Here is a 12,403-nt window from a genome sequence, read left to right as displayed (position 1 = left end):
GTTCTAATATCATCTCATTATTGAATATTGCCTGCATAGGAAGGATCAGACCAACGTTCAACCTTATCATGTTCTAATGTCATTTCATTATTGAATATTTGCATATTTTTGTGAGTAAAAATATCCTAGGAAGGTTCATACCAGCGTTCAACTTTGTCAGATTCTAATGATTTCTCATTATAAAAATAAAATATTAAATATTTTATTTAACGCATATTTTTGTGAGTAAAAATATCTTGCGCAGGAAAAAGTTCTAAAAGGAACTCCTATCGCTCGCCGCTCGGCCTAGAAAAAAGTTCTAGAAAAAGAACTCCTATTTGTCGTCGCTCGGCTCAGAGAAAAAGTTCTGGAAAAAGAACTTCTATCAACGTAGGAAAAGGTTCTTGGGCTCTTAAGCTCAAAAGGGAATCCCCACCGTTCGTCGCTCAACGTGGGAAAAGGCTCTCAGGCTATTAAGCTTAAAAGGGAGTCCCCACCGATCATTGCCCAACGTAGGAAAAGGCTATCGGGCTATTATGCTCAAAAGGGAGTCCCTACCGTTCGTTGCTCAATGTGGGAAAAGGCTCTCGGGCTATTAAGCTCAAAAGGGAGTCTCCACCGATCATTGCCCAATGTAGGAAAAGGCTCTCGGGCTATTATGCTCAAAAGGGAGTCTTTATCGTTCGTCGCTCAACCTAGGAAAAGGTTCTTGGGCTCCTAAGCTCAAAAGGAAATCCCTACCGTTTGTCGCTCAACGTGAGAAAAGGCTCTCGGGCTATTAAGCTCAAAAGGCAATCCCCACCGATCATTGTCCAACGTAGGAAAAGGCTCTCGGGCTATTATGCTCAAAAGGGAGTCCCCACCGATCATTGCCCAACGTAGGAAAAGGCTCTCGGGCTATTATGCTCAAAAGGGAGTCCCTACCGTTCGTTGCTCAATGTGGGAAAAGGCTCTCGGGCTATTAAGCTCAAAAGGGAGTCTCCACCGATCATTGCCCAATGTAGGAAAAGGCTCTCGGGCTATTATGCTCAAAAGGGAGTCTTTACTGTTCGTCGCTCAACCTAGGAAAAGGTTCTTGGGCTCCTAAGCTCAAAAGGAAATCCCTACCGTTCGTCGCTCAACATGAGAAAAGGCTCTCGGGCTATTAAGCTCAAAAGGCAATCCCCACCGATCATTGTCCAACGTAGGAAAAGGCTCTCAGGCTATTATGCTCAAAAGGGAGTCCCTAACTCTTGTTGCTCAACGTGGGAAAAGGCTCTCGGGCTATTAAACTCAAAAGGGAGTCCCCACCGATCATTGTCCAACGTAGGAAAAGGCTCTCGGGCTATTATGCTCAAAAGGGAGTTCCTACCGTTCGTCGCTCAACATAGGAAAAGGTTCTCGGGCTTCTAATCTCAAAAGGGAATCCCTACCGCTAGTCGCTTAGCGTAGGAAAAGGTTCTCGAGCTCGTAAGCTCAAAAGGGAATCCCTACCCCTCGTCGCTCAATGTAGGAAAAGGTTCTCGGGCTCCTAAGCTCAAAAGGGAATCCCTACCGCTCGGTCTAAAGAAAAAAGTACAAAAAAGAACTCTTATCAATTAACTACTCAACAAGTCCAATCCTTTCCCGCTCGGACCACCTACGTTCAACTTTATGAGGTTCCAATGCCTTCTCATTATAAAAAAAGATATTAAAGTGTTTACTTTATTTTTTTTAACGCATATTTTTTGGAGTGAAAATTTCTTGCACAATATGTCGCTTGGTACAGAAAGGAATGAAGACTTAAAGCGCATCGAAAATAGACTCCCTAAATACAACGTGAGCGACCTCTTTTAAAGCTCATAATAATTCCTACACACCTCTTTTAATAAAGAGTTTGCTTGGGCTTGTGGGGGTTATGTACTATATGAAATATACCGATCGAAATTAATTGTCATTTATGGACAATTAACATGTATTAATAGGTCATATTGCCTTACGCTTTATAAATATACGATATTATTGAGTTTGATTGCCTAAAAATATATTGCACTAATGGTTAATCAATGGACTTAGCTGTCACAAGTCTTATAAATGTACAATCATCTTTTTACTATCCCAATAAAATATATACCTCTTTATGAAACATATCTGACTTGAGCGTCAGACTGTTTTCTGCAGGTCAACAATCCATTGGAGTGGATCGCGTTCTCGGAGAGGATTGAAGATCAAAAGAGAGCAGAGCAAGGAAGGACGACCGACCCTCGGACCAATTCAACCGAAACAATAACATTTTTCAACGTCAAGGATGAATTCTTTTTATTTGTTCTATTTACCTAATCATATGTTTAAAATTATTTTATTTGTGATATAAGGTTATCTATAAGTACTGTTTCGGTAGGATTAATTTAAGATTGAGAGACTAACCTTTTCGACGTGTCCTCTTTATTTATGAACACTTGGATCATTTGAACCGTTCGCTTTCAGTCTGGACCACTCAGTTGTCACCTGCTCCGCTCGGTTGTATTCTTGACCAAGGAGAGGTACCTACGAAAGGCAGTTCAACGCTTGAGCGGTTTAATGAATTGTTTATCATAATTGAATATTTGAGTCTCGTAGGGTGTGTATTGAACATACCTGATCTTTGGCCTTGTCATTGTATTTATAAATGTTTCACAGACCGAATAAAAATAAACTTATCTGAAGATTTGATTAATTATTCATAAACAACTTTGTCAATATCTCTAATTAATTTTTAGTTATTTTAACCATTTATTAGACTATTCGTCCAATAAGAATTTAAACAATGGTAACTTAAACATTGCGGATGGACTGGCGACCCTTGGATGGACCGAACATCTGAGAGTTCAGCGTTCAGTATGTATATCATAAACGTACCAAATTTGAAATTGAGTATAGAAGTTTAGGGAAAAAAAGGGTTTAGACCAGTATCAAGAAAGATTTTAAACACCACTTCTATTTTTTTTTTCTTTTGGTAGACACCACTTTAATTTTGACATATGGAAAGACATCCTATCAATTCCTGTCTTTTCAATTAATTATTGTAGGTGTGCATTTAAGTTAATTTTCTTGAACCTTTTTTTCAGTTTCTAAAAATGTTTGTGATTTTGGTCTTTTCCAAAATGTTCAGTTCCATAAAGAAAAAAACAAATTGTTAATGCTAAGCTAACAAATTTAATTGTAGCACCTTTGCCGTGTCTCTCCTAGTTAATTAATAGGATGTCATTAAGTATGGCATGTAATGGTTTTTTGCACCATATTGGTGTAATTTTTATTTGCTTGTGCTGATTTGTATACATTTAAATTTTTTAATGAGAAAAAGAAGCTGGCTTTTAGTGCGACTTTAGTATAAAAAATATTATCACTCAAATAATGATTTTATTTTTTACGAGATGGTCATAAAGTTTATAATTTTTAACTTTTTTTAAATGGAAGTTAAATTGTTGAGACAATTTTTATTTTTATAATTAAAGGCTTTATCCAAGTGAAAATTTCTAATATTTTAAAGTGAAATCTTCGTACATGTCAATATTTAAATAAAAATGCCCTTCATTCATATCTTTAAAATTTAAAGAAAAGGTAACAAAATAAAAAAATATTAAATATAAAACTAAATTTTCGGATAATTTTGGAACCATAAATAAATTTAAGTAATTATTATAAATAGATAAATTTTGAGAGTAGATAACCAATAAGTTTCACACGATTTTAAATAAATAAGTTATACATATTTTATATAATTTTTGTTTTTGTGTGAGTCAACACACATTTAATTTGGAAGTCGTTAAGTTTTTTAACAATTTTTAATTACATTTTATGAAAATTGTCTAAAAACAACTTGTAACACATATTATAATTGAGTTAACCTTATGGAACCTGAAAAGAGATATAAAGAGTTTGATAAAGGATGTGAAAAGTTCAGTAGAACATATAAAGAACTCATAAATTATGTGGAAAACTCGATGAAACATATAGAGTTCATTATAATGTGTGGAAAAATTCAATAAAACATGTGTACAATTTCTTTATTTAAAATGCTGTAAGCTTTTCTGATTTTCTATTGTCATCATTTTTTTAAAATTTGCTTATTACTATAATTTTTATCAGATTTGTCTATCGTAAAAAAAACTAATAATATTAAGGAGCGGGTAATTAGAGAAATAAAACTTTAGCATAAAATGCTTAATAGTAGATATTGAAATTATTCATTTAAAAAATTTAAAAAATAAAGTCTGGAACCTAAAGAAAATTTGCTGGGAATTGAAATTAAAATTTTAAACTATTTATGAACTTTAGAAACATATTTTAAATATGAAAGAAGATTACTTAATGGTGAAAGCAAGTGCTGTTGACTGACTTAAATTATACAATAGAATGCATGTGATATGTGGATATTGAAAAGAAAAAGAAAGAAACCTCAAAAGAGTACCCTGCGAGAGAATTTGCACATTTTTTTTATGGAAGGCACGTGATTTTTGGATATTGATGAGGAAAAGGCATGTAAATATGTTAAGATTATAATGTTTGATAGGAAATATATCTGCATTGAAAAGGAAGGAGAGGGAGAAGAGGAACATATTCAAGCGCTTTTTAAAAGGGTGTTTGGCAAAACAATTTAAAGTGATTTTGTTGAAAAATAATATTTATGAGAAATATTTTTTGAAATTAGTGACAGGTAACAACTGAGAGCGTGTAATAAGCGGCAAGAGATAGCGTGATTCACTCTATCAAAATCAAAAACATGTTTGGGCAGGGTCAAAGGAATCCTACGTAAGCATCACATGATTCTTCAACTTTCGAATAAGTCTTGGATTGACCATGCAACACGTGGCTTCTTTTTAGTTTTTGACTTTTTTTATGGATTTTAAATTGAATAATATAATAAAAGTTACAATTAACTAAAATTAATTAATTAGATATTTATTTTTAATAGATTAACAAGTATAAACTTAATCAGATTGTTTATTATATTTAAATATAAGATTAAATATTAAAAATTAAGTAGTAGCTGATAATATGTATACAGGTATTTCTTGAAAGTGTCATTTTAAGATTTAATAGTATTATAATCATCATATATTTATATTTATTAAAATATCATGATAAATTTTTATTATAATTTTTATAGTAAGATTGTATTATTATTTAAATGCAAAAAATTGAACAACTACCAACACATTTAAAATTCACTTCATCTAAGATTAACTTCACTTAATTCAGTAACATTCCTTTGCATATAATTTAACCACAAATTCTTCTCAAATCTTAACACTTTATTAATTAGATACAATCAATAACTCATCACAACATTAAAATAAAAAATATAATATTCATTAATTACGATAAATAATAAGATTAAAACACACAGTCAGTAATGATGACAATTTTGTTTTGGAATTAGAAGGATGAGATTTAAATTATTAAAAATTTTGATAAAATAAAATATATATCTTTTATATTTTTATTATAAACTGCTAATTACTCAAATTTTATTCTATAAAAGCTTTTACATTGAAAACATTTTTTTTCACTTTCTCCATATCTTTTAAATTTTTTTTATTCTTTTGTAAACCAAAGTCCACGTTAGGAATTCATGGAGAATCTAGTCAGTTTATCTCAACTCAAAATTTGTTTTGAGTAATTATAACTTTTTGAATTGGTTTTGTGAAATATTTCATACACATATCAAAAGTTCTCCATACACAAATACTAAAAGTTAATTTTTTTTTTTAAACTTTTTTGAGTTGGTTTTGAGAAATTTTGCATACACATATTAAAAGTTCTCCATCCACAAATATTAAAAGTTTTTTCGTGTAGTAATTGAAAATAGAGATGGATATTTGTCAATTCAAAATTATAGAAATATAGTCAAATTTATTAGAATATTCTGTATACAAATTTAACTTTTCTGGTAGAATACCGAGCTTAGGCGTTAGTAAATAAGGTTTTATATATATATATATATATATATATATATATATATATATATATATATATATATATATATAATATGTCGAGTGATTTTTATGAACAAAATCCTAGTGATGTAAATTGAACATGTATTTTGTTCATTGAATAACTAATTTTTCCTTTTTGTTAGATGGGTCAAGTTCTAAGAAAATGTTTTCTAAAATTTGAAAAGAATGTTCCAAATGTTTATAAATAATAAAATTTGTTTATCATCCAATAAATGATTATATTTTAATCAATATAATGAGTTTAATGTGGTAAAGAAAGATGATAATTGAATTGAAATAAATTGTATATACATGAAAATATATGATGTTATGATTGCGATATACCATGTGGTGTATTATAGACATAATATTTTTAGAAATGAAAATTGTGTTGAGATGTTTAAGTTGTGTGTTAGAATTTAGGATTTTGAAGGTGATAATTATGACTTTACTAATATTATTGAGAAAAAAAATATTAAGTGATGAGAGTTTAAGGTTGTTCTTATGACCTTGTTTGCAGTATAAAAGAAATTGTTTTGTAGGTTATAAAAATTTATCTTATTAGTGAGTTTCTATGATATAACTTTGTTACGGTAATAATTTAGTGAAAATAGTATCACACTTAAGCCTTTAAGTCTAAGAATCACTTTAAAATAAAGTTGAATATTTGTGAGATCTAATACAATAAAATTATGACATAAAAATTATTCGAGTTAAAACTTTTAAAACAAATAAGATATACTTATAATACATGTACAATTTAATACAAAAATGTAGAATTTTTTTAAAACTAGTTTGTCTTGTTTGTATGAACTTTACTCATGTATCATATGTTATACAAAAGTTAAGAAGATAATTTAATAAAAAACAGATAGTATAAAAATAATGAGATTAAATGTTTATATTTTGTTTACTTACTTGAAATTAAATATTTAATTATTAATGTAACCAATAAAAAGAAAATGTTACAACATTAATAACATATATAGTAATTAAAACACATTGTTGTGTAAATGCTGTAAATTATTTTTACCATTTTTCTTAATAAATATCTAAATTAAATTCATCTCTGTTGTAAAGGTGCAAGTTTATTGATCACAAAAGATTAATTATATATTAGTTTTTTAATATTTAAAACTAACTATCAGTTCTTTATTACTATGTTATCCTATCTTAACGAAAAAATTTAACGTTTTATCACTGATAAAAGTTTAGTTATTTATTCGAAGAAAAAATATAACATTTTTAAAAAATTAATTTTAATGTGTGAAAAAACTTTTAATTTTGAAAAAAAGTAAATATTATTAAATTTTTATAAGATTAAAATTGTATAGCTAATGAAGTTACGCGAACCAAATTCATGTCTATTATTTGATAATGTTAGGTGTTTGCTTACTTTTGTTAATTTATCATTGCTGCATCCTATCTTTAATTATTTCTAGAAAAAAATACTATTTTTTATGAATTTATGAAAAGTGCTTTTGAGAAAGAAATTACTATTTGTTTGAAGAAGCAGTTATGTGGCGTCAGGCTTTTGTTTGGTTGGAAAATGTGTGTGAGCAGTGAAGTTGGCGTTTGGAGTGGTGCCTACTGCTGCCCCATTACAGTGCTTCTCTGGTCAGTCAAAAGAGCCTAACACCGCGTTTGCGTCCAAATCACAGCTAAGCATTAAGCACGCTACATATCATCATAATAATCGCGTCGCAACACTGGTCCCATCGCTTTTCTCAAGTCAACTCTCCTTCCCCATCTCCTCAAACCAACTTATACAGGTTTAACGGGGATATATATATTAATAAAAAATATAATAACCCCATAAAATTATAAAATTTAAACTTTACCTAATGAACCATAACATATAATAAAATTAAACTTATTCAAAGGAAACAAATCTAATACGTTCAGTAGTGACAAATCAAATTCACTAATGACTACAAATTTCTTAAGAAATAAATAAACAAATGTATTTTTTAGCCAATCGACTAAACTCTTCGGCCGACTATTATATATATATATATACATATATATATATATATATATATATATATTCAATCATAATCGATTTGATTAGTTTTAATTCAATTTTGTTGAAATTCTATCTTTTAAAAGATTTGGACCAAATCCTGGGTCAGTTTTTGGTTCAATCAATTGAACCGGCCGACCTAGTTTTGATTTTGATAAATATCTTTCAATTTTTTTTGGTTATTTTTTATTAAATATTTTTTTAATAAAACTTTAATTTGAATATAGTTTTGTATCTTATTTTGTATAATAGGTCATTTTATTTTGAACAGAGACATCTAATTACTCTATTTTAATTTTTATATTGATTTAATTTCTTTTATATCTAATTCAATCAAAAATTTTCAGTATCCCTCATATTGAAATATTCGGTCTGACTTCTGCTTATAATAACACATAATAATTTTTAATTTCTAAAAGATAAAATCCTTAAAGTTGTTAAAACTGTATAAATTCCTTATTTATTAAAAAAAAGTCTGCCAAGTCGTTTTTTTCTTCTTAGAATTAACTATCTGATATTTTTCGCTGTTAAAAACAGTATGATGAAATCGTTAATAGAACACTACACTAGTGGAAAATAACAAATCTAATAATGAGAATTATTACTGTCTATTGTTTGAAGTGTCGATTTTTTGTTCCATTGTTGACATTTTGACAATGATAATGAAATTCATATCTATTTCTATACATCCAGGTAAATGTTGTTATAGAAAAAAAAATGTGAATGGATCATTACCGATTCGGGAAATGGATGTGCAAGATAAAAAAACACGGCACTAAAAAAATAGACGAAAATTAATGATCTGTATCCATTTTCGTATTAAAGCAAAGGAAGTACTAATGAAAGACCTCAAAACGGTAGCAAATGCATCTATGAATGGATACTATTTTCTTGTATTGTGAGGGGAGAAAAGAGACATGATGCACAGATATCAAGGAACTGCAAACAGTTTGGACTTTAAGCAAATTTGAAATCATGGGCGAAGAAAGCAAAAACGGACGAAGGGCATCAAAGGCAGTACCTGGAATCAGACGCACTGTTCCACACACAAAGTCAAACCCAAAACAACACACAAAGACTCACAACATCTTCGTCAATTACCGTTTAAGCCTTGTCTGAAAAGAACAGCGTTGTCTTTCTCAGACCATGACAAGATAACCACAATCGTAATTTCCTACAAAAGTCGAACCCTTCTTTTTTGGGTTGACAAGCCGAACCCATCTATCTATCTACCTGTCTTTAACCCTTTCCTTTACTCTTTCCCTGTCTGACTGCAAAGCAAAGCAAATCCAAAATAAAAATATGAAAAATAAATAAAACGAATGGACTAGAATCTGCATGATCAATCCGTCAAACTTAGGAAAGTCCTTGTCACGCAGGCTGCATCGAAACTCCTACGGGATTGAAAAATAAGAAAAGCATTGGAAAAAAAAGAGCACACAACAAAGTCTTAGCAAATTCACTCCTTCTTTCTTTTCCTCTCTAACTCATACGCGGATTTCCTCCATTTTTTATTTCTCCATCCTCATTGCATCTTCTTATTTCTTAACCCTTTCAACGTTCAAAACCCCACCCAAAACAACAACTTATTCATAATCTTTCTTTCTTCTTTCTTTCTCTGTTTCTTTTCCTGGAAAATTTATTCTCTGCCCCTCCCCAGATCTGAAACTTCCGCAAGTTCTTATATTTCGCCTCAAACATTTTCTGGGTTCTTAAAATTGCCATCAGTTTATCGAAGACAACAACGTATTGAATCCCTCGAGTGGGTTTCAACGTGGAAACCCTAAAACTTCTTCAATGGCTTCAGGAGCAATTTTCTCGTCGCTCAGGCGGAGGAGGTCGCCGACGTTGGACGCGTTTCTGGCCCCCGTTGACTTAAGTGACGTCGCTTTGGTTCAGACCCTTCTCTCCGTTGCCCGCGAGATTGTGTCATGTTTTTCTAACCGTTGCTTCTTCTTCCAGCGCAAGAACTCGCGGTCTCTGATCCGACGAGTCGAGGCTTTCCAGTCGCTTTTGGAGTATTTGCGTGATTCCGATTCAGGTTCTTCTTGTCTTCCACCCACGGCGGTGCTTTGTCTCAAGGAGCTTTACCTCTTGCTCTACCGCTCCAAGATTCTCCTCGATTACTGCGCCCAATCTAGTAAGTTGTGGCTCTTGCTTCAGAACCATTCCATCTCTGGTCACTTCCACGATTTGAACCAGGAAATTTCGACCCTTTTGGATGTTTTTCCCGTTAAGGATGTGTTGTTGAGTAAGGATATTAGGGAACAGGTTCAGCTCTTGCAGAAGCAGTCGAGGAGAGCTAAGCTTTTTATAGATATGAAGGACGATGCTCTCAGGATTCTTTTCTTTTCCTTTCTTGACGAGTTTGATAATGGAAGGATTCCTGATTCTGCTGAATTGAGATCTTTCTATGTTGAGAAGTTGCAGATTGTGGATGCAGATAGTTGTAGGACTGAAATTGAGGCCTTGGAGGAGCAGATTGTTAATCACGAGGGTGACATTGAGCCTACTATTTCTGTGCTTAATGGGTTGGTGGCTATGACTAGGTATTGCAGGTTTTTGCTTTTTGGCTTTGAGGAGGATGAACTTGGTCAAGAGAACGGGAGTCGGAAGAAACCTAAGAAGAGGATGATTACTCGGGAAATTGCAGAAACCTTTTTTACTGTTCCTAAGGACTTCTCCTGTCCAATTTCGTTGGATTTGATGAGAGATCCTGTAATTATTTCCACTGGTCAAACATACGACAGGAGTTCCATTTCAAGGTGGATGGAAGAAGGGCACACTACTTGTCCCAAAACAGGTCAATTGCTTGCACACACTCGCCTTGTTCCGAACCGTGCTCTGAGGAATTTGATTGTGCAGTGGTGCACCGCACATGGAGTTCCTCTCGATCCATCGGAGGTCATGGATGCGATGGGTGAAGGTTTTACAACAGCTTGTCCTACCAAAGCTGCCGTTGAAGCAAACAGAGCCACAGCGAAGCTTCTTATTCAGCAGCTTGCTGGAGGTTCTCAGGCTGGGAAGACTGTGGCTGCTCGGGAGATTAGGTTGCTTGCAAAAACGGGAAAGGAAAACCGCTCATTCATTGCAGAAGCAGGGGCGATTCCCTATCTTAGGAATTTACTTTCATCGCCCAATGCTGTCGCTCAGGAGAATTCCGTGACTGCACTGCTCAATTTGTCCATTTTTGACAAGAACAAAAGTAGGATCATGGACGAGGAAGGGTGTCTAGGATCAATTGTTGATGTGTTGAGATTTGGACACACCACAGAGGCAAGGGAAAATGCTGCTGCAACGTTGTTCAGCCTATCGGCCGTCCATGACTATAAGAAAATAATTGCAGATGAGATGGGAGCAGTTGAGGCCCTGGCAGGGCTGTTGCGAGAGGGGACTCCAAGAGGAAAGAAGGATGCTGTGACAGCTTTGTTCAATCTTTCCACACACCCTGAGAATTGTGGTAGAATGATAGAAGCCGGGGCAGTGACAGCACTTGTTGGTGCTTTGGGGAATGAAGGAGTTGCAGAAGAAGCAGCCGGTGCTCTGGTGTTGATCGTCCGGCAGCCTATTGGGGCCAAAGCAGTGGTAAATGAGGAGGCAGCAGTTGCTGGTTTGATCGGAATGATGCGTTGTGGAACGCCGAGAGGTAAAGAGAACGCGGTTGCAGCATTGCTTGAGTTATGCCGGAGTGGAGGATCAGTTGCAACAGAAAGAGTCGTGAAGGCGCCAGCTTTGGCTGGCTTACTTCAAACCCTTCTTTTTACAGGGACAAAACGTGCAAGAAGAAAAGCAGCTTCACTTGCGAGAGTGTTTCAAAGATGTGAGCATGCATCTTTACCTTACGGTGGATTAGGTGTAGGCTACGCATTTGCTGACAATTCAACTACGGCCAGGGAAGCCAGCTTTGCCGGTGATGTTTCAGTACCAATGTCCATTTCTGTTTTATAGTGGTAAAACTTCTGTGTTTACTAAGTTCCCAATTTTTGTTGTAAGTTTTTACAGATTCTTTCATTGAAATTTAAAGTCATAAGAAATTATAGCAATATATTGTATCTAGGAGATCCACAAGTGTTGTGGAGCAGTTAGCCTCAACACATATGTGATGAGTTAAATTATGTAAGAACAGAGAATGCTCAAGAAAAGAGACAGGAACCATTTCTGATATCATATTTGTTCAGTGCCACCCCTCCCACTTCTTTTCTACTTATTCTCCTGATCGATGATGTGATTGGTGCATATACATCTTTGCGTTATTACATTGTACCACACATTCACAAACAATGTACCAACTTCTTACTACACGACTTTATTTTGTTTATCTCAAAAAGTCTAGGGGTTGGACCGGCCTAGTGATTTTTGAGTATTGAATTAAAACTGTTACGTTGGACCATAGTGTGAACAAGTACAATATTTGTGTGTTTTTTCTGGGTGGAGAGATTTTGTTTAACGTGTGTTTTCAGAAATT

The 12,403-nt window shown here is 33.3% G+C and overlaps 1 protein-coding gene across 1 annotated transcript; it reads left to right on the top strand.

Annotated features, from left to right (window-relative positions):
- The first annotated feature begins 9,185 nt into the window (after positions 1 to 9,185).
- Positions 9,186 to 12,105, top strand: PUB17 (plant U-box 17). Its single transcript, XM_047298640.2, has one exon. The coding sequence runs from the start codon at positions 9,736 to 9,738 to the stop codon at positions 11,884 to 11,886; it is 2,151 nt and encodes a 716-aa protein (XP_047154596.1). The 5' UTR covers positions 9,186 to 9,735; the 3' UTR covers positions 11,887 to 12,105.
- The last annotated feature ends 298 nt before the right edge of the window (positions 12,106 to 12,403 follow it).

This window comes from Vigna umbellata, chromosome 5, assembly GCF_029865625.1.
Source record: "Vigna umbellata cultivar VRB3 chromosome 5, Vumbellata_1.0, whole genome shotgun sequence".
Lineage (NCBI taxonomy): Eukaryota > Viridiplantae > Streptophyta > Magnoliopsida > Fabales > Fabaceae > Vigna > Vigna umbellata.
Note: the sequence above shows the minus strand (reverse complement) of the source record. Positions and strands in the feature narration are given on the sequence as shown.

Coding starts and splice junctions, on each gene's coding strand:
- PUB17 (XM_047298640.2), top strand. CDS start 9,736: ATGGCTTCAGGAGCAATTTTCTCGTCGCTCAGGCGGAGGAGGTCGCCG.